The sequence below is a fragment of the Lichenostomus cassidix genome, unplaced genomic scaffold (assembly GCF_008360975.1).
Source record: "Lichenostomus cassidix isolate B80296 unplaced genomic scaffold, HeHo_3.0 HiC_scaffold_748, whole genome shotgun sequence".
Lineage (NCBI taxonomy): Eukaryota > Metazoa > Chordata > Aves > Passeriformes > Meliphagidae > Lichenostomus > Lichenostomus cassidix.
In genome coordinates, this window is record NW_028147985.1 from 23,758 (window position 1) to 45,891 (window position 22,134).

The following is a 22,134-nucleotide window of genomic DNA, read 5'->3' on the forward strand; positions in this document are numbered from 1 at the left end:
TCACTCTCACCTCATGCCCATCTTGTGCTCATGTCATGGTCATGGTCGGGGAACCTCTCTGAGATCCCAAACCTGGACTTTGGGACACTCAAAGACCACTGGGGACAATGAGGCCTGGCCTGGCCCCTCCCCCCATCCCACTGCCCTCCAGGAGCCCAGTGTGGCCAAACCCCTCCTGGGGACACCTCAGACATGGGACACAGAGCAGGAAATGAATCCTGGGGATGGAGCTGGGCGTGGGAGGCAAGTGTTCACCTGCTCCTGGTGTCCCCAGCCTGCTCCTGGCGTCCCCAGCTCGATCCTGGTGTCCCAAACCTGCTCCCAGTGTCCCCATCTTGATTCTGGTGTCCCCAGCTTGATCCTGGTGTCTCCATTCCCATTCCTGGAGTCCCCAACCTGCTCCCAACGTCCCCATCCCGGTCCCCAGTGTCCCCATTCCCATTCCTGGCACCCACAGAGGAACTGCTGAACACCAGAGGAGAGAACTAGGATTTATTGCCCCAAACAGGATTTATTGCCCCAAACAGGATTTACTGCACCAAGCAGTATTTATTGCCCCAAGCAGGACTGATTGTCCAAAGCAGGATAATTTCACACCAGAATTAAAGCATTTGGAATAATTGTAATTCTTGGCTTTCAAACACAGAAAACAAGAAGTTGATCCAGGGAAGAGCTGCAGGATGGGTAGGAGCAGCAGGATGAGCTTTGCTGAATCTGCTGAATCTGAAGAGGGAAGGGGCTGGATCCGGCTCCATGGATGGCTCAGGTGATTTGTACTAGGATGAGAGAGGGTCACAGTGTCACCCTGTCCCTGTCCCTGTCCCCATCCCACAGGATAGACCTGACTGTGGAGCCCATGGAGAGCAAGAACTGCTCTGGAATCACACCTGATCCAACTCCATCCATCCCACCTGATCCTAATCCATCCATCCCACCCCAATCCCAATCCATCCATCACATCAAATCCTGCTCCAGACTCCCCCCCTGATCCCACTCCACCCATCCTGCCCCAGTCCCCCTCAGGAATCCCACTCTGATCCTGCTCCATACCTGCAGTAGAGCCGTTGGTTCCCATTTCTGTTCCTGCAGAAAGAGAAGATCCATGAGATTCCAGCACGGATCACACTCTGGGATTAACCCTGTTAATCCCGGGATTAATCCAGGATCCACCCTGGGATCTGCACAGAGGGGATCCAGAGCTGGATCCACCACTGGAACTCACCGGCTGGTGGGCTGTACCCAGAGTTCTGCTTCCTCCCTGTGGAAAAACAGTGGGATCAGCACCCATGGTGTGGGATTTCCGGAACACTGCCGGGTGGATCCGTGCCCTTCCCGACCCCCATCCCGTGGGTTACCGGATTGGAACTTCCAGATGCCAAATCCGATGCCAACGACAAGGACAGCAGCGATGATGCACAGAGCAATCACCAGGGTGAGATTCCCCGATTTTGGCTCTGGGAAATGCAGAACAGTGAGGAGGAGGAGGGGAATCCCCATTTGGGAATTCCCAATTCCCTATTCCCACATTCCCAATTCCCAGCCTCACCCCAGCTGAAGATCCCAGGCTCCAGCGTTCCGGGATGCTCCACCCGGCACCGGTACTGCTCCCGCTCCTCCGGCCGCGCCTCGATCCTGGCCCAGGTGTGGAAGGTGCCGTCGCTGTTGGGAACGATCCCACCCCACTCCGTCTCCTGATCCCAGATTTCATCCCCCTTCATCCAGTTGACTGTGATGTCTCTGGGGTAGAATCCATATGCATGGCAGGACAAGATCAGCTTCCCGTATTCCTCTTTTCCAAACACATGGACATCAGGGCGTTCTGCAACGGGATAACGGTGAGATGGATCCATGGAATTCCAATGGGAACGGGATGGGGGTGAGATCTGCCCATGGAATTCCCACTGAAACAGGATAGAGGTGAGATCTGCCCATGGAATTCCCACTAGAATTACTGTGCTCCCAACTCCTCCATTCCCAAATCCCAAATCCCCACAGGAATTCTGCCCCACCTTTGCGCTCCAGCTCCTTCTGCCCATATCCAACGTATTTCCGAAGCCATTCCACACAGACGTGCCCCAGGTAATTCGTCCACTGCTCAACCGCGTTCAGTTCACCTTCCCAGCGCCTCCTGGTGACCTCAGCAGCATTGTCAGCTGCCACGAATCCCTTGGATCCCAAGTCGAAGGAGATGTAATCCCACCCATCATAGCCAAACCGATCAGATCCACGGACACTCCCGTCAGACATGAGGTCACAGCCATAAACCCTCAGCCATGTTCGGGGATCTGGGGGGGGGAGGATTGTACCCACAGAGACCCATGGAATTGTGTCCCAGCCCCACAGAGCCTCATCCCAGCCCTTTGGAGCCCCATGGAGGCACATCAGAGCCCCACAGATCCCATCCCAGCCCCACAGATCCCATCTCAGCCCCACAGATCCCATCTCAGCCCCACAGATCCCATCCCAGCCCCACAGATCCCATCCTGTCCCATCCCAGCCCCGCACATCCCATCTCAGCCCCACAGATCCCATCCCAACCCCATACATCCCATTCCATCTCAGCCCCACAGTTCCCATTCCAGCCCCATAGATCCCATCCCACCCCACAGGTCCCATCCTGTCCCACAGATCTCATCCCACCCCCACAGATCCCATCCTGTCCCACAACTCCCATCCCAGCCCCACAGTTCCCACCCCAGCCCCACAGATCCATCCCAGCCCCACAATTCCCATCTCAGCCCCACAGATCCCATCCCATTCCCTCCCAGCCCCACAGTTCCCATCCCAGCCCCACAGTTCCCATCTCAGACCGACACATCCATCTCAGCCCCATAGATCCCATCCCACCCCACAGATCCCATCCCAGCCCCACAGTTCCCATCCCAGCCCCATAGATCCCATTCCATCTCAGCCCTGCATATGCCATTCCAGCCCCACAGATCCTATTCCATCCCATCCTAGCCCCGCAGATCCCATCCCAACTCCATAAATCCCATTCCATCTCAGCCCCACAGTTCCCATTCCAGCCCCGTAGATCCCATCCCACCCCACAGATCCCATCCCAGCCCCACAGATCTCATCTCAGCCCTACAGATCCCATCCCACCCCACAGATCCCATCCCAGCCCCACAAATCCATCCCAGCCCCACAGATCCCATCCCAGCCCCATAGTTCCCAACTCACCCCCACAGATCCCACAGATCCATCCCAGCCCCACATATCCATCTCAGCCCCACAGATCCCATCCCAGCCCCACAGATCCCACCCCACACCATAGGTCCCATCCCATCCCATTCCAGCCCCACAGATCCCATCCCAACACCACAGATCCCATCTCAGCCCCACAGATCCCATCTCAGCCCCACAGATCCCATTCCATCCCATCCCATTCCAGCCCCACAGATCCCACCCCACACCACAGATCCCATCCCATCCCATTCCAGCCCCATAGATCCCATCCCAGCCCCATAGATCCCATCCCAGCCCCATAGATCCCATCCCAGCCCCCCAGATGCCATTCCAGCCCCACAGATCCCATCCCAGCCCCACAGATTCCCATCCCAGCCCCATAGTTCCCAACTCAGCCCCACAGATCCCACAGATCCATCCCAGCCCCACAGATCCATCTCAGCCCCACAGATCCCATCCCATTACAGCCCCACAGTCCCCATTCCAGCCCCATAGATCCTGTCTCAGCCTGACAGATCCCATCCCAGCCCCACAGATCCCATCCCAGCCCAGCCCCACAGATCCCACCCCAACCCCACAGCTCCCATCCCAGCCCCACAGACCCCATCCCAGCCCCACAGTTCCCATCCCAGCCCCACAGATCCCATCCCAGCCCCACAGATCCCATCCCAGCCCCACAGATCCCATCCCAGCCCCAGCTCCCCCACTCACCCCTGCTCTGGTTGTATCTCTCCCGCAGTGTCTCCAGGTCAATGGCAGCCACATGCTGGTTCTGCTCAGCAATCTGGGTCTGCTCATCCCAATATCCCGGCTCAGCTCTGTCCTTCATCCACTGTGTCAGTGGCTCCACTCGGCCTCTCTCGCTGTCGTAGCGCACAAAGGGAATTCCATCCACGTACCCCATTATCATGAACTGTGGAACCCCCGGGCTGGGCTCTGACACTGCCACGTCCAGGTAACGCAGGGAGTGCAGAACTGGGGGGACACAGAGATTTGGGGGGTCTGGGGGGTCATGGCTCAATGAAAGGGGAAATGGGAGAGCTGGGAAGGGGTTTGGGGATCTCATGACCAAGAGCTTGGGGTGCAGGGAGGGATGGGGGAGTCGAGAGAGTCCCTGTGCCAAGGAAAGGGGGTCCAAGGGTCCCTAGAGCCGAGGAAAGAGGGGTCACAAGATAGGGAGAGCTGGGAATAGGGGTCCTGGAGATTCTTGATGCACAGGAAAGGGGGGCTGGGGGCTGGGAAAAGCAGGAATGGGGGTCCAGGGGCTCTCAGGGTCAAGGGAAAACAGGGACTGGGGAAAGCAGGATGGTCGGGAAATGGGGTGCAGGGGGGGATTGGTGCAGGATAAGGGAGTGCAGGGGAGTCCCAGAGCCTCGGAATGGAACTTCAGGGGGAAACTTCCTGGGAATTCCCCTGGAACCCCCTGGAACCCCATCTGACCCCCCAGGGACCCCCCAGACCCCTGCAGGAAGCACAGGGGGTGCAGAACTGGGGGGACGCAGAGCCTGGCGAGGTCTGGAGGCAGCCAAGGGTCAGGGAGTGGAACTGGGAGAGCCGGGAAGAGTCCAGAGTTCAAGGAAGGGACTGGGAGAGGAGGGATGGGGCTGGGAAAGGTGAGAGGATCCTGGGGTGCAGTTTGGGAGACAGGAAAGAGAAAGTGACCGAGGGAGTGCGGGGGGAGGGGACAGGGGAAAAGGGGAATTCCAGGGGAATTCACCTGGATCCCACTGGATCCCCACTGCGACCCCCGTGAGGCTCCTCTGAGACCCCCGGGAGCCACCTGGGACCCCCTGGAGCACCTTTTGGGAAAGGCCGGGAGTGGAGAACTGGGGGGACACGGAAATTCGGGAGGCCTGGGGGGGCGAAAAGCCGAGGAAAAGGGCGGGGCTGGGGTCTGGGAAATGCGGGATGCCCGGGAAGGGGGTGCAGGGGGGTTTGGTGCTGGATAAGGGGGTGCAGGGGGGTTTGGTGCTGCATAAGGGGGTGCAGGGGGTGCCGGTGGCCAGAAATGAACATTCAAGGGATCCCCAACCTCAGGAAATGGGGTTCAGTGGATTCCACTGCTGGGAAATGGCAGTTCAGGGGGGTCCCTGTGCCCAGGAATGGCGGGTCAGGGGGGTCCCAGTGCAGGATAAGGGGATTCGGGGGGTCCCGGTGCTGGGGAAGGGATGGAGGAGGGTCACAGGGCAAAACATCGGGGTTCAGGGGTTCCCGTGCTCGGGAATGGAGGTTTAGGGGGGTCCCGGTGGCCGGGAATGGAGGCTCAGGGGGTCCCGGTGCCGGGGCACTCGCCGGGCAGATCTCGGTGTCGCCGCTTGGGAGACGCGAAAGTGACCGAGAGAGCGCGGGGGGAGGGGAAGGGGAATTCCAGGGAATTCATCTGGATCTCACTGGATCCCTTCTGCGACACCCCTGGGACCCTGTGACTGCCACTTGGGACACCCTGGGACCCTCCAGGGCATCCTGGGACCCCTTTTCAGGAAGCGCCGGGAATGGAGAACTGGGGGGACACGGAAATTTGGGGGATCTGGGGGATCTAAAGATCAAGGAAAAGGGAAGAGCTGGGGTCTGGGAAAGGCGGGATGGCCCCGAATGGGGTGCAGGGGGTCCCAGGGCCGGATAAGGAGGTACAGGGAGGTCCCGGTGGCCGGAAATGAACGTTCAGGGGGGTCCCTGTGCCCAGGAATGGAGGGTCCCGGTGCGAGATGAGGGGGTTCAGGGGGGTCGCGGTGCTGGGGAAGGGAACGGAGGGAGGTTACCGTACGAAAAATGGGGGTTCAGGGAGTTCCCGTGCTCGGGAAAGCAAGTTTAGGGAGTTCCCGGTGGCCGGAAATGGAAGTTCAGGGGGTCCCTGTCCCGGGGCTCTCACGCACCTCTCGTCGCTCCCCCCGGGGCCCCCAGGAGCCCCAGGAGCCCCAAGAGCACCCCCAGCCCCAGCGCTGGAGCCATCGCGCTGCTCCGCTGCGACCCGCCTGGCCCCGCCCACTGCCCTGGCCCCGCCCCAGCACAGCCTCCTGCCCCGCCATTGGCGCAGCTATTTCCTGCTCGCCAATGGCAGCCCGGCCTGATAGTGACGTCACCGGTCGCCGGGCAGATCCGGAACTCGCAGGTTGAGACCGAGAGAGGGCAGGGCGGGGAGGGAAAGGGGAAATCAGAGAATTCATGTGGATCCCACTGGATCCTCGCTGCTCCGGCCTGGGCTCCTGCCGGGGCTGCAGGGGAGTCCCTGCTCCATCCCGGCCTCAGCCACAGCTCACAGCACCTTCAGCTCCAGGTCGCACCGAGCTCCCGGCGGCTCAGGGCAGCAGCGATTCTTTGTCCTCCTGCCCGGGCCGGCACAGCGCCAGAGCTGCTGCTCAGCCGAAGGTTCCGAGAAATGCCCGAGTTCCGGGAAAGGGAGATGACTCCGTGCGTGTGCAGAGCCCGCGCCTCGCTGCCCTTGGCTGGCTGTGCTGTCACTCGGAATTGTCCCAGCGCAATTGCTGCTCGGTGCCAGCGAGCGGGGACAAGGCCGGCGCCGGTGTCGCCCCCAGACAGGCAGGCAGGCAGGCAGGGCTTTAGTGGGGCAGCAGCGGCGCCATGGTGGGAGCGTGTGTGCGGCCCGGGAGCGGCGGCAGCGGGCGGAGCCCGGGGAGGCGGCGGCGGAGCTCGGAGAGGCTGTCCCAGCGCAGGTGGGAGCCGCGCTGGCTTGTGCCGGGGCTCGGGGCTCGCTGCGGGCGGATGGAGGGGATGGAGGGGGCGGCAGGAGGGCTGTGGCGGCTTCCTTCTCCCGTCTCTCTCCCTCCCTCCCTCCCTGGCTGTGGCGCCGTGTTGCCGCTGGCCTGAGGCCGCTGAGGGAGCGGCTGCCCGCGGTCTCCTTGCCGCTGCTGCCTCGGCAGGAGGTGGTGCCGGAGCAGCGCTGGCTCGTCCCGCTTGCTGTGGGTAGCACAGAACAGAACACCACATCACAGAACAGAAGAGTGCAGAACAGAACAGCACATCACAGTCCCATTCCCGGGACTGTTCCCGGCCGTGCGGCACTGGTCTGGGCGCCCCTGGTGCAGCGGGACATGTCCTTGCCCAGGGCTGGCATGGGATGGGATGAACTTGAGTGTTTCTGCCAAGCCAAGCGCTCTGGAGGAGAAAGAGCAGCTTGGGGCATTACACAGATCCCGTCCCATCGTCTCGGTTGTACATTCCCTGCCAGGCTCTGCCTCTTGTCTCAAACATGTACCGACCGGGCGCTGCCTCCGCTCGCTGTCTCTGGGCTGCGACCCTCAGGGCAAGGCATGCAGGGAACAATGCTGAGCCCCTCAGGGCTGCTGGTTCTTTTCTTGTCCCCCCGGCAGGCTGAGCCCGATCCGCAGCTGCCCTGTTCCCACACTCGGCAGCTCCCGGGTGCTGTCCCTAACTGTCCCTGCCTGTCCCTAACTGTCCCTGCCTGTCCCAGCCCGGAGCTGCACAGCCAGAGGGGTTGGGGCTGCAGGGCCGAGCTGGGCCCGGAGCTCTCTGACACTGTGTTTGTGTCCCCAGGTGCTGCCGGGGAGCAGAGACAGGGCAGGACTGAGCCGGCAGTGCCTTCCAGAGCCAGCACCAGCTGGGGCCTCTCATCGTGTACAGAGCCGCTGTTGAGATTCCCGAGGATGCCCTGGGTGCCCAGGATGGATCAGCAACCAGGGGGACAGAGCTGCCTCAGCTGCCAGATCCTGCTGGGCACAGGCAGGGAGAAGCTGCTTCTCTGTTGGGGCAGAGTGAATCGCAGCTCAGGAATGGCATTGGAGAGAAGTGCCAGGATGGATCAGCAATGGGAGTCACACACAGAAAGAGCCTCGGAAGATATCTGGGTGAGTGCAGGGCCAGCGCTGTGGCCTCTAGGGAGGGGACAATGGACAGTGTGAGCACAGGGCTGGCAGGGTGTGGCTGTGTCCAGGGCTCTGCAAGAGGCCTGGTGCTCTGCTGGACTGACAGCCCTGGCCCTGGGCACTTCTCCTGCCCTGGCTGTCCCCACACCTGTGTCCCTTGTCCCTGTTCATGCTGCCAGCTCAGTGAGTGGCACACGGGCTGAGGGTCCTTCCTGTGCTCCCCTGGCGTTGGGTGGGGGATGTGAGGGCTGGGCCTGCTCAGGACAGCTCCATGCTCACAGCCTATGCCTCTTTCCAGCTCCTGTTGAGTGGATCAGATCCCATCCCGTGCTCACCCTGCTGATGCTGACTCTGCTCCTGCTCCTGGCTGTGGCTCTGGCGGTGTCCTTGGCTGCTGTGTCAGGTAAGGAGGAGCAGCAGCCTCAGCCCAACCCCTCGGGGCACTGCGGGCTCACTGCTCCCTCACGGCCGGGATCGTCCCTCAGCCCCGCTCTGACCAATCAGCGCGCGGGAGAACGAGGAGTGACGGCTGAATCAGCCAATCGCGGCGGGCTGAAGGAATTTGGGCGGGAAAATCAGCCAATGGGAGCTCGGGCTGCTCCGTGAGGGGAGAATCCTCAGCCCTTCTGTTCGCTCTGCAGGGAGAAGACAAACTGACGCTCCGGTTACATCTGACACTCCTCTGCTGCTGGCCTGTCCCCATGGCTGGGTTGGGTACAACGGGATCTGCTACTTCCTCTCGAGGGATCACCTCTCCTGGGATCAGGCTAAGGCTCGGTGCTCCGAGCTCGTGGCCTCCCTGGCTGTGCTCGAGGACTGGGAAATGGTGAGTGAGGGGTTTGGGGTGGCTGAGGGGAGCCTGGGGAGCTCCTGGGCCAGGGCTGCAGCTCCCATTATCTGCTCCTCTCTCCTTGCCAGGAGTTCCTGTTCCATTTCAGCAAGAACGACGATTACTGGCTCGGGCTGCACAGACAGGACCAGCGGCTGCAGTGGGTGGATGGCAGCAGCTTCAGCTCCTCGTGAGTTCTGGGGGCACAGGCAGGGCCTGGGGGCACAGGGGCACAAGGTGTCTCCCTGAGGTTCCAGCAATGTCTCTGCTTTTTCCTGCAGGGTCAAGCTCCAAGGCAATGCAGACTGTGTGCACCTGGCTGAGAATTATCTGGGGGGACAGCCCTGCTCAAGTGACATGCAGTATATCTGCAGCAGACCCCAAACTCACCTGTAATGGGATGGAGAAAAGATCTCTTGCTGAGAACATCCTCAGGAGTGAGATCTGCTCGAGTGACATGAACTACGTGTGCAGCAGAGCCCAAAGTCACCTGTAACAGGACATGGGCAGAGCACCTTCTGCACACTTGGCAGCTCCAGTTCTTTGCCTCTTCCTCCAGCACAAGGATGTCCTTCCTCAGCTGCAGCACCTGCCTTGTGCTGACTCTCAGGAGCACCTCAGTGCCTCATCTCTGGGTCACCTCAGTGCCACTTTATATGGTCACCTCAGTGCCTGATGTCACAAACACCTCAGTGGCTGATCTCAGGGTCACCTCAGTGCCACTTGAAAGGATTGCTGGAAAATGTGGCAGTTTAAATATTTTGTATAACTTTAGTCAAAGTTTGTCTTTACCCCAAAAATAGGAATTTTAGGTTTCTTTCCAGGGCATTGTTCTGCCAGGTGAGGTCTGATAAACTCAACATATCTACAAACATTCACCTCCAGTAGGGGTGAAGACATCTGGGCAGGAAAGCACTGACAGGGAAATTGAAGAATGAAAAATCTGATTACCATCAGAGATGAGGAGATTCAGATCCAATGGGAAACTGAATACTGAGGGTTTGCTCAGCTTTGGAGCAATGAACACTGAGCCAATGCTTTTCTATGTCTTTGTACTGTATAAAATATTTAAATATTTAAAAAATCCATGTGTCATGGAATGGTTCTCTCTGCACAGCTGGGCTGTGTGTGGATGAGATGATTTCTGTGGTACATCCTGACCAGAACTACATCCTGGCCAGATAGTAAAGTAATGCCTTGACTCTCTAACATTAAAAATGTTGTTGGAGGGTTTTTGTTTTTCCTGCAGTTTCAGTGACATCAGGGAGGTACGAAATTGTCTCCAGGAGAAGGAAATGGGGATTTGGGGTTTGTTCCTGTGGGGGAAAGGAAAATGGGGATTTGGGGTTTGTTCCTGTGGGGGAAAGGACAGGGAGTTGTGGCAGGAGGTGCTGCCAGACAAAAGCCACCCTCGCTGCCCTAAGATGGTGAAAATAAAAGAGCAGGAGATCTCTGTGATCTCTGAGAGGTGGGAATTGATGAAATACCATAGAATAAATGAAGTGGGGAGAATTGAGTGATGAAAAGCCAGAGGTATCTGAAAAAAGACCCAAAATGTTCTGTGGAGCTGACTCAGCGCCCTGGGGCCTCACTTCTGCTACCCGCTAATTAGGAGCAATTTGTCAGGCTAATTAATGGTTAATTAATCGCTGTTTCGCCATCCCTGAGCCGCTTTGCTCCTCTGCCAGGCTCTATCCAGCTCAGCGCCTGCAGAGCTGCCCTGCGCTGGGTGAGCTCCGTGCATCGCTTTGGTTTCCCCAAAAAGCCAAAATCTCCCCAAACCCCTCGGGCTGAGCGCAGGAACGGACAGGGTTTGGGCAGAAAACTCCCAAATCGTTGTTCCCCAGGCTGGGAAGGACAAACCGAACCGAACCGATCCGGGAGCTCCGGCAGCTCCTCTCTGCCGGCCGCGATGGAACGGAGCAGGGGCAGCAGGGCAAGGGACGGGGCTGCAGGTGCCGAGGGGACACGAGGGACAGCGGGGAGGACGAAGAAGCAGTTAATGGCAAAGAAATAAAGCGATGAAGAGACAAAGCCGCACAATCCGCTCCGCACTTGGGATCCCCTCAGCCCTGCCATGGTTTCGCTCTCACCATGGCGCCGCCGGGGAAGGGGAGCGGGCGGCAGTGACGTCACCGCCCCTCGCGCCCCTCGCTCCTCGGTGAGTTGCTGACAAGATGGCGGCGGCGGCGGAGGCAGCTTTGGGAGCGGGAGAGATTTGGGGATTCACGGTGAGTTTTGGGGGTTTTGTGTGGAGAACTGCGGGTTTTTTTGGGTTTTGTGTGGAGAACTGCGGGTTTTTTGGGGTTTTGTGTGGAGAACTGCGGGTTTTTGGGGTTTTGTGTGGAGAACTGCGGGTTTTTTGGGGTTTTGTGTGGAGAACTGCGGGTTTTTTGGGGTTTTGTGTGGAGAACTGCGGGTTTTTGGGGTTTTGTGTGGAGAACTGAGGGTTTTTGGGGCCGCGGACGGGTCTGGGGGGCTATGGGGACATTGCCGACATATCCGAGAAACCCCACTTCAACCTCCTAAAAATCCGTTTTATTTCCCAAAATTCGGTTTTGTTCCCAAAATTGTACTTCACCCCTCAAAAACCCACTTTTGTCTCGCAAAAACCTTCCACTCCCAAACCGTTTTATTCTTCAAAATCCCATTCCATCCCCTCAAATCCTACTCTTTTTCCCAAAAATACTCCATTTTAATTCCTCAAGTCCCTTTTATTCCCTCTTTGGGTCTGAAATTAACAATTCCACAGAGCATTTAAGCTGATTTATACCTGGATTTAACAATTGAAGAGAAGTAACATCTTGCAGCATTTACTCAGATTCATATGTGAATTACAATTCCCCAGAGCAGCAACAGCTAACAGCATTTAACCTGATTTATAGCAGAATTTAACCTGATTTATGCCCGAATGTGGCTATTCAAGAGGAGTCACAGCTAACAGCATTTAACCTGATTTACATTTGAATTCAACCTCGTTTATACCTGAATTTAACAATTCAAGAGGAGTAACACCTAACAGCATTTAACCTGATTTGTGCCTGAATGTAACCTGATTTATGCCTGAATTTAGCAATTCGAGAGGAGTAACACCTAGCAGCATTTAATCAGATTCCATACGTGAAATACCAGTTCCACAGAGCAGTAACAGCTAGCAGCATTTACCATGAGTCACTCTGGAACTGTAAAGCTGAGAAGAGAAATCAAACCCATTTCCGCCCCTTGCCCCGATCCGGATCCGTTCGCCGCTGCGACTGCGCGGGGTGGGGATGGGCTGGGGCCGGGGAGGGGCGGAGCGGAGGCGGGGGCTCAGCAGAGGCTGGAGGAGCGGCCGATTAGAGGCTGGGGGGCGGCGGAGCTCGGAGAGCAGCGGCAGCAGTGAGAGCAGCGGAGCCCGGGGAGGCGGCGGAGCTCGGAGAGGCTGTCCCAGCGCAGGTGGGAGCCGCGCTGCCTTGTGCCGGGGCTCGGGGCTCGCTGCGGGCGGATGGAGGGGATGGAGGGGGCGGCAGGGGGGCTGTGGCGGCTTCGTTCTCCCGTCTCCCTCCCTCCTTCCCTCCCTGGCTGTGGCGCCGTGTTGCCGCTGGCCTGAGGCCGCTGAGGGAGCGGCTGCCCGCGGTCTCCTTGCCGCTGCTGCCTCGGCAGGAGGCGGTGCCGGAGCAGCGCTGGCTCGTCCCGCTTGCTGTGGGTAGCACAGAACAGCACAGCACACGGGAGATGTCCGTGCCCGGGGCTGGTAGGGGACGGGAGGAACTTGAGTGTCCCTGCCAAGGGACGCGGTCTGGAGGAGAATAGCTTGGGGCATTTGGCGGGCCGCCAGGCCTCCCGCCTACCCGTACATGTCCACCATGTCCGCCCCCCTCTCCGTATTCTCCCTGCCAAGCTCCGCCTCTTGTCCTCAACCACGCCCCGAAAGGGCGGTGCCTTCGCTCGCTGTCCCTGAGCTGCAACCTTTAGCGCAGGGCATGCAGGGGACAATGCTGAGCCCCTCAGGGCTGCTGGTTCTTCCCCCCGCGGCAGGCTGAGCCCGATCCGCAGCTGCCCTGTTCCCGCACTCGGCAGCTCCTGGGCTCTGTCCCTGCCTGTCCCTAATTATCCCTAACTGTCCCTAACTGTCCCTGCCTGTCCCAGCCCGGAGCTGCACAGCCAGAGGGGTTGGGGCTGCAGGGCCGAGCTGGGCCCGGAGCTCTCTGACACTGTGTTTGTGTCCCCAGGTGCTGCCGGGGAGCAGAGACAGGGCAGGACTGAGCTGGCAGTGCCTTCCAGAGCCAGCACCAGCCGGGAGCTCTCATCGTGTACAGAGCCGCTGTTGAGATTCCCGAGGATGACCTGGGTGCCCAGGATGGATCAGCGACCAGGGGGACAGAGCTGCCTCAGCTGCCAGATCCTGCTGGGCACAGGCAGGGAGAAGCTGCTTCTCTGTTGGGGCAGAGTGAATCCCAGCCCAGGGATGGCATTGGAGAGAAGTGCCAGGATGGATCAGCAATGGGAGTCACACACAGAAAGAGCCTCAGAAGATATCTGGGTGAGTGCAGGGCCAGTGCTGTGGCCTCTAGGGAGGGAACATTGGACAGTGTCATCCCAGGAGCACAGGGCTGGCAGGGTGTGGCTGTGTCCAGGGCTCTGGAAGAGGCCTGGTGCTCTGCTGGATTGACAGCCCTGGCCCTGGGCAGTTCTCCTGCCACAGGCTGTCCCCATGGTGTGTCCCTGTTTGTCCCCTGGCTGTGTCCCTGTCCCTTATCTCTCCTTCTGCCAGCTCAGTGAGGGGAGAATGGGCTGCGGGTTCCTTCCTGCTCAGGACAGCTCCATCCTCACGGCCTGCGGCTCTTTCCAGCTCCTGTTGAGTGGATCAGATCCCATCCCGTGCTCACCCTGCTGATGCTGACTCTGCTCCTGCTCCTGGCTGTGGCTCTGGCGGTGTCCTTGGCTGCTGTGTCAGGTAAGGAGGAGCAGCAGCCTCAGCCCAACCCCTCGGGGCACTGCGGGCTCACTGCTCCCTCACGGCCGGGATCGTCCCTCAGCCCCGCTCTGACCAATCAGCGCGCGGGAAAACGAGGAGTGACGGCTGAGTCGGCCAGTCGCTGGGGTTGGAGGGGTTTGAGCGGGAAAACTAGCCAATGGGAGCTCGGGCTGCTCCGTGAGGGGAGAATCCTCAGACCTTCTGTTCGCTCTGCAGAGAGAAGCTGTGGAGACATCTGACATCTGATACTCCTCTGCTGCTGGCCTGTCCCAAGGGCTGGATTGGGTACAACGGGATCTGCTAGCTCCTCTCGAGGGATCACCACTCCTGGGATCAGGCTCAGACTCGGCCGCTCCGAGCTCGGGGCCTCCCTGGCTGTGCTCAATGACAAGGAAATGGTGAGTGAGGGGATCTGGGGGGATTTGGGGTGGCTGAGGGGAGCCTGGGGAGCTCCTGGGCCAGAGGTGCAGCTCCCATTGTTTGCTCTTCTCTCCTTGCCAGAAGTTCCTCTTCCACCTCAGTGAGAATGACAATTCCTGGCTCGGGCTGCACAGACAGGGCCAGTGGCTGCAGTGGTGGATGGCAGCAGCTTCATCTCCTCGTGAGTCGTGGGGGCACAGGCAGGGCCCTGTGGTTCCAGTGCTGTCTTTGCTTCTCCCTGCAGGGTTCGTGTCCTGGGCAATGCAGGGTGTGTGTTGGAAAATGGCTAATAGAAAGAGGCCATATTGGCGAGGTGTGCGTGCAGAAGAAGATGCAGCATGCACAAACCAGCTATTGTTCTAAACTCTGAAGGTGCTATTGTTCCTAACTCTAAGATGCTATTGTTCATAACTTTGAGATGTTCTTCCCAGAAGATAGAAAGGAAAAGAGAGCTAGAATTGTATCCAATGTAGAGGAAATAAGCAAAATAGAGAGTCGCACAGTAATTCAGCTTATGCTGGCAGAACTGTAGCTGATTCAAGTGAAACGTGCCTAGAGACTGCAGCAAATCAGAAAGCTAAGATACTATATGCATAGACCTGACAGCCAATCATAAGTGCCAGTCTGTCACATGAATCTGTACCTGTTTTCTATAATAATGCTTGTCTTAGAAGAAATAAATGGAATAACACTATTATCTCTGTGAGAGTGTGTGCTATGTCCCAGTGACCTCTCTGACATTTGGGGTCCAAGACAGGGACAGAGTACACCAAAGCTGAAGCTGCAAGAAGATTGAATCGGTCAAGCAGTGGAAGCTGGGAGGAGGTCGCAGACGCGGAGAAACGGCTGAAGACCAAATTGAAATCCGAGCCAAGAAACGGCTGAAAACCGAATTAAAGTCCAAGCCAGGTGAGGAGGGTCGCTACCTCTTCCTCCGCGCGGGGGTCGCGTGCAATGGATTTAGAACTTGCCGCAGCACAAAATTTACTCTTTAATATCCTTGATAATAGAGGGAAAGGAGTGAAGGAGAAAAATTTAGATAAACTTATTTCCTACACTAGGAAGAAAAACTATTTTGGCTCACCCCCTCTGCTTTTTGCTGTGCCAGAATGGCAAGGGGTTGGAGATTTTTTTTTTCGACCAAATGATACAGAACAAGGGGAGAAAAGGTCTAACAGCTAGGAGAGCGACTTGGTGCTCTATAATCAACACTTTAAAAACTATGAAGACAGAGACCCGTGTAGCTGCCGCAGCAGTGCAGGCTTTCTCCGTTCCTGCTGGCCGCCCTCCAACAGATAACACCCCCTCTGCTCCTCTGCCGCTGAAAGAGTCCAAGGAAGAAACAAAAGCTTTTTTATTTGAAAAGTTTCAAGTGATGAAAAAGCAAAAAGTAGAGTCCAGCTCGACTGTCTGAATTACACAGAAGGTATGAAAAATCTAACCTGAGAGGTCTGCTCAAAAGGGAGTCTGCTACAGGACAGAATCCAGAGATAAGTGCAGAAATTTCTCCGATTGCAAGCTCCAGTCAAATAATACAGAACACGGAAGTCACAGAAGTCATGCCTCCAGCATCCATGCCGCCCTCCGTCACCTCAATTGCCCACGTGGGCAGCAATCCCAGAAACACAGCCCTTGCCCAGTGAGGAAAAAAGCAGCTCTGACGAAAAAGAAACAGAGCTGGCAAACAATATTACTCTGCAAAAAACAGCCACCAAAAGCCAGAAAGAACTCAAGAATCTTATAGAAGAACTGAGAACTCAATTGCAACAAGTGATGAAACAATTGAAACAGCAAGGAAACAACACAATTGCCCAGAAAATAGTACAACCAATGACTAGCCCCTCAGGGTCACTACAAATATTGCAGCATGTAAGACCAGCTATAAATGCAGCCCAACTACAGCAGTGGGCTTTCCAGCCCCCTGCGCCCCAGACAGCAATGAGTCTGGAGCAAGTCCCGCTTGGGGTGTGTGAAGTGCCTTCCCCCCCGGGCACTTTGGGCTGCCTGGCTAGGCGTAGGGCCAAAGAGAAGAGCAGGGCCAGCTCTGCTGGTTTTCCTCTTCGCTTTCCCCCACGCAGCCTCCCCACACCATCCGGTGACCGGGGAGCAGGCGAGCACTAGCTGTGCCCCGGAAAACCCTGTCAAGACTTCACAAGTTGATTTGTGAATGTATTTTCAAAGTGCTTTTTTTAAATTAGTATAACTGAGTTGTCTTTTAAACTTGTTTTCAGCTTTTCAGAATAAGAAAGCCTTGTAGCAAAATAATTGTCCTAATGAGTGATAACACCTTGATTGATAAAACCGTGAACAAGAGCTAAATTCCTTGCTGAAGCAGTTCTAAAAGTGTTTATTTTAAGTATACCTCTGATGTTCATAGAGTCTTAGCCAGATATAAACTGTTCAAGTCAGTTTAATTTTTCCCAATGCATTTTATCTCAACTCTACAAAATTAGTACATAAACCACAACAAAATGCCTTATTTGTAGCCTTATTGTGGACAAACCTCCATTTCTCTCTTTTTAAAACCTTTCCAAAATTTAAAAAACTTTTCTTCTGCCTGCGAAATAGCTCGCCAAGCTGCTTTGGCATTTGCCCAGCTAAGTGTTTAGAAGATATCTGAGGCTACAGCTCTGACCTTGGCATGCCTGAAACTACTCAGTATGAGGCAAATAATACAAATATAATTGCAAGCAGCCTTTATCTTAGTTTACAGACAAGTTCTGTGTTGTATCCTTACTCAGCAGAGATTCAGGTAGCCCTGATACATTCAGTAAAGTGAATATTAACTGAACAAAATATATGGCTGTAGCAATTAACTTTACAGCCTGATGTCAAAACATCGAATGAATTACCGTGTGTTTACCACACTTTTCTGACCCTTCCAGTTAATCCTGCAGAAATTTAACCCTCTGAAGTTCTCTGTTGCTGCTGTCTTATCTATAGTCTAGTTACTTCTTTGTATATTGTTCATTTATGTTTAATTGCTGTATGATAAATCTTCAGTAGTTTTCTTGTACTGATAGAGTCAAAATGAGTTAAACTCTGCTGTATCTGAAACTTTTAAAATAATACTCTCAAGTTTGAGTCTAGCTTTCATAAATTTAAAGCTCAAAAGATGCAGAGGCATCCAAAGTAACTACCTCACTAAATTTAAGGAAATGTTTTTTTTTTTTAATTATTCATAAGTATAACTAAAACCAATGTCTGTGTGTATGTGAGTGTGACAGTACTACAGCAAACATACTGAGTGCTGATTTAACTTCTTAAGCATTTTAAATTTGTAAGTTAAGTCTCTAGATGACATTCTAACCAAGACCTCCAGAAGAACAGAAGTTTTATTCTGTATTGAAGGCAAAGCTCCAAGAAGTCCTGAGACATAAATACCTGCACCTGAAACCAACAAAAGGAAGTTTTACTGTCTTCTCCCCTGTGTCCTGTGTTTATGTCTGTGGACTCACAATTACTTAGAAACAAACATTTACTATAAATAGCAAAAAATAACCTAGAGCACAGAAAACTCCGTTCTGCCTAGAGACGTTTTGTGCTGTGTTATAGTGAATATTTTAAACTACCTCTCAAGTGCCATTGAAGCTAAGTTCCGTTAAGTTAAATAAGTTTAAGTTTTATTAAACGTACATTATGTTAAGTTTAAGTCAAGTTAAGTTTAAGCAATGGTAATTTTAAATTCCATTAAGTTTGAGTTCAATTATAGTTAAGTCTCTTAAGTGTTGCTCAATTTACTATTTATTAATTTTTAAGTTCTGGTAATTTTTTGTTCTGTTAAGTTCTATTAAGATTGAATTCTGTTCACTTTCAGTGATGTTAACTTTAAGTTTTGACAAGTTCATTTTTGTTACGTTATGCTCATTTAAAGACCACAGGTTTTCTACTGTGAAGATAAAATGAAGACTTAAGACGGAAACCTTCCTGATGAAAATTTAGCCATGTGAACACACAGTCTGTAAGATCCTTGCTGTCGTTAAAAATTCTGTGGATCCAATTGTTCTGCATTTGTTAGCTTATCCTACTATTCATAACAATCTTTGCAGTTTTATCTCCCATAGATAGCACAAAAGAATGAGTGAAAATTTCAAATGATGCTGCATGTGCACAATTTCAGTTATAATTTGTTTATGGTACCATTGATTATTTAGTTAAAGTTAAATAATAATGCCAGCTGCTTTAGAATATTTCACGTTACCTTCTGTTGTTATCTGCAAGAACTGTATCATTTTAAAAAAGTTTTCCTAATTGTTGTTAATAGAAGCCTGTTGGTAGAATGTTCTAGAGAAACCCTCCCAGTTAAGGCCTAGGCTCTGGCCAAGCCATGGTCCTAGCTGGTTGGGAAGTATGCCACCAAACCCAGGTGTTTCTGCACCAAAAATGTGATCGAGTCACCTTGACTCACTGATTTGGACTTGTGAAAGCTGAACCCTCTTCCAGGTAAACTTGGAATCCTTGCCCGGGAAAGGTTCTCCAAGCCCTGCCTGTGGAATGAGGTTCCCCAGCAATTGCAGTCCCTGGGAGATAGCAGAGTAGTTAAATAATTGAGGTTGTATTTTCTTAAATAAGCTTATTGTTTCATTCCATGTATTGTTACACCTTTGTGTCATTTTTCATCTTATAGAAGGAAACACATCTTGCCAAAAACAAAAAGGGGGAGTATGACCCCTCAAGCAATTAGACAATGCAGTATTTGCACTAAAATTTTATGTGTGGAAAAACGTAATTCCGCTTTTTAGAACAGTTATTGTTACTGTATTGACGATTCTAGATGTGTTGTTAACGTAATTATGTGAATTCACTGAGCATAGCTTGCCTAACCTCTGTTGTTGCAGCATGGGCCCCAGCACAGCCCAAAACGAATCTATGGGTCACTCTGGCCAGCCTAACAGAACAAAATGAAATTTGTCTCGCCCTCTCATCACCAGGCAATCCCTTTTCTACCTGCTTAGTTGGCATCCCTTTAGACAATTGGCCATGCCCTTCCAGCGTCAATACCTGCAATCAGACAAATCTTAACAGCACAGTAGACAATTGGGACGCCTGGGTTCCTTCCCTTCCCATAGCCCCAAACGAGTCTCAAGAGCTAGAACTATTAGGTGCTGTACGAATGGATGCTTGCGTGACCTTTAATTGGACAAGCAAGCAAGCCAAAGTAAACGGTACAGCAACAAGCGTAAACTCTAGTCTGACAGTATACAGAGATGCCAGTACATGGTGTCAATATGCTTCTACTAAGCTATCTGTGTCCACAAATAACCCTATGTCGTTACCAGCAGGAATGTTTTTAATTCGTGGAGACCACGCATGGCCCAGCATTCCCTCCCGATTACGAGGTGGACCCTGTTCCCTAGGGAGATTGACGTTGTTAACCCCCAACACTTGGATGATACTGAATATGACCAACAACATCATCGAACAAACGAATGGCTCATGCTTTCTCCCCTGACAGTAAATCAAACATCAAATTCTGGTCCCCTGAAGCCATCATAGCTGCTTCCTTTTTTGCACCAGGAGTAGCTTCTGCTGGCGCCTTGGCTCAGCTGAACAAATTAGGATGCTGGCTAGCTAAACAAACTAACTCTCTTCTCAAGCCATTTCAGAGTTGTTGCTTGACATTGATTCAGTTAGACACGCCACGCTACAAAATAGAGCTGTGATAGATTTTCTCTTACTAGCCCAAGGCCACGGCTGTGAAGAATTTGACGGAATGTGCTGCATGAACCTTTCTGATCACTCAAAGTCCATTCACCAGCAACTTGCCGAACTGCAGCACCTGCCAGGGCAGCTACAAATAGCCGATGGCCTGGGGCTTGCCGGGTGGCTGAAAAGCTGGGGAATTACTGGATGGTTCAAAGACCTAATCCAATCAGCTGTGCACATTTTAATTGTAGTTTTGCTATTTTTAACAATTTTGCCATGCATAGTGCAGTACTTACAGCGCATGCTAGTAAAGATGGTCAGTCAAGCCTGGCTTGTGCAAAAAGAAAAAAGGGGAGTTGTTGGAGAATGGCTTGCACAGCAAGGCCACATAAGCGAAGTGTACGTGCAAGGCGAAATGTATATGCACAAACCAGCCTTTGTTCCCAACTCTGAAATGTCCTTCCCAGGAGACAGAGAGGGACAAGAGCCAAGACTGTCCTTCTGAGGAGATAAAGAAGAACGAGAGCCAGGATTGTAACTAACATAGGGGAAATAAAGCAAGATAGGGAAAAATCACACACTCAGTACTTTAGCTGAAGCAAGCAAATCGTGCCTAGAAACTTATAGCCAATCAGCAAGCTAGAATAGACACGTGAACAGTAGCAAATAAGCAATCATATGTACCAGCCTGTCGCGTGAACAGTACCTTTTGCTCCAACGTGTCATGGTTAACTCATTGTAATGGTCAGCTCATGTTCTTGGTGATCTCATGGTCATTGCACAGTTATGGTCTTCTCATGTTCTTGGTGATCTCATGGCCATTGCATGGTCATGGTCATCTCATCATTGTCTTATAGTTAACTCATGGCCACATATGAGCCACATATCATATCCTGGTCATGTCATGGCTGTGGTTTTGTCATCCTCATGGTCATGGTCATCTCATGGTCACAGTCATCTCCTGGCCATCGCACAGTCATGGTCATTTCCTGATCACCATCATCTCATACTCATGGTCATTTCACTGGAATGGTCATCTCTTGGTCACCTCATGATCATGACCACACATGGCCATGGTGTGTTGTGATCATCTCTTGGTCATCTCTTGGTCACAATCATCACATGCTCATGGTAATCTCACAGTCATCGTTAACTCATTGTAATGGTCATCTCATGGCCATGGTTGTGTCATAGTCATGGTCATGGTCATTGCATGGCCATGGTCATCTCACTGTTGTCTTCTAGTTAACTCATGGCCTCAGTCATATCCTGGCCATGTCATGGCTGTGGTTATGTCATGATCATGATCACAGCCATGGTCATCTCATGGTCACGGTCATCTCATGGTCACGGTCATCTCCTGGCCATCGCACAGTTATGGTCATTTCCTGATCACCATCATCTCATGCTCATGGTCATCTCCTTGTAATGGTCATGGCCTGCAGCTTCACGCTCAGAAAAGCGACCAAACACCGAGAAGTGGCACGGAAGGGCGGATGGCCGCGCTGGAGACACGCTGGGCACGCCGCGGCAGCAAAGCACGCTGGTGAGCTGCGGCGCCCGGGGCACGGTAGCGCGACGGGAAAGCGGTAGAGGTGAAAGAAGATGTAGGCACTTGAGCTTGGGATTCCAAGGGTTTATTGAAGGATCAGCAGGCGAACGATGGAGGGTGGCGGAGAAGGAAGGAGCACGGAGGGCAGCAGAGGGGCAGGAATCCGGGACTCAAGAGCCCAGAACAAAGGGCTGCACAGGGTTAAAAGGGAAGGGAAAAGGGGAGTGGCCAGCCCCAAAGGGCCAACCAGGGAAGGTCCTAGGGGAGAAGGACAGGGGTACAGACCAATAACTGTACAGCGAAGGAGGGTACAAAACTTGTAAACCAATGGGGTGCCATGCTGGGGGGAACATTCTAGAACAGAAACCATAAATGGGACAAAGGTGGGGAAGTGCATGGGGCCAATAGACTTGCTGCTTGGTGCATGTTAATGCTTCCAGCCGCAGGGTCCTCTGGGTGGTGACAAGCCTGTCGCCCTAACCATATCAGTGATGGCTTTGGTCTCACACCCAGGATTTCTCATCCACTGTCACTGACCCATGCGGCTGGTCACCCAAGCTTATCTGCCTAAGGGCCACCGCAACAATGGCCATGGTCATGGTTGTGGTCATCTCATGGTCATCTCACAGTCACCTCATGGTTATGATTCTCTCACAGCCATGGTCATATCGTGGTCATCTCATGGTCACCTCACGATCTT

The 22,134-nt window shown here is 53.7% G+C and overlaps 2 protein-coding genes across 4 annotated transcripts in view; one reads left to right on the forward strand and one right to left on the reverse strand.

Annotated features, from left to right (window-relative positions):
• Positions 1-22,134, forward strand: part of LOC146420441 (C-type lectin domain family 2 member B-like) — a 54,129-nt gene that overhangs the window by 13,202 nt on the left and 18,793 nt on the right. The window contains exons 1-6 of one of the 3 annotated variants that reach the window (XM_085048272.1): positions 6,415-6,860; positions 7,702-8,012; positions 8,329-8,433; positions 8,672-8,856; positions 8,949-9,049; positions 14,481-14,661. In XM_085048272.1, the coding sequence (XP_084904398.1) occupies positions 7,973-8,012; positions 8,329-8,433; positions 8,672-8,856; positions 8,949-9,049; positions 14,481-14,526 (477 nt within the window). In that variant the 5' untranslated portion in view covers positions 6,415-6,860; positions 7,702-7,972 and the 3' untranslated portion in view covers positions 14,527-14,661. Of the gene's footprint in view, positions 1-6,414; positions 6,861-7,701; positions 8,013-8,328; positions 8,434-8,671; positions 8,857-8,948; positions 9,050-14,165; positions 14,215-14,480; positions 14,662-22,134 lie in introns of those variants that run through there. The other 2 variants (XR_014849142.1, XR_014849143.1) reach the window with 2 other exon arrangements.
• Positions 475-6,209, reverse strand: LOC146420442 (class I histocompatibility antigen, F10 alpha chain-like). The gene is made up of 8 exons (XM_085048270.1): positions 6,063-6,209; positions 3,901-4,164; positions 2,010-2,285; positions 1,547-1,819; positions 1,356-1,454; positions 1,223-1,258; positions 1,051-1,083; positions 475-776 (listed from the first exon to the last, which is right to left on the reverse strand). Exons 1-8 carry the CDS (start codon positions 6,136-6,138, stop codon positions 763-765), a joined length of 1,071 nt encoding a protein of 356 aa, XP_084904396.1. The 5' UTR covers positions 6,139-6,209; the 3' UTR covers positions 475-762.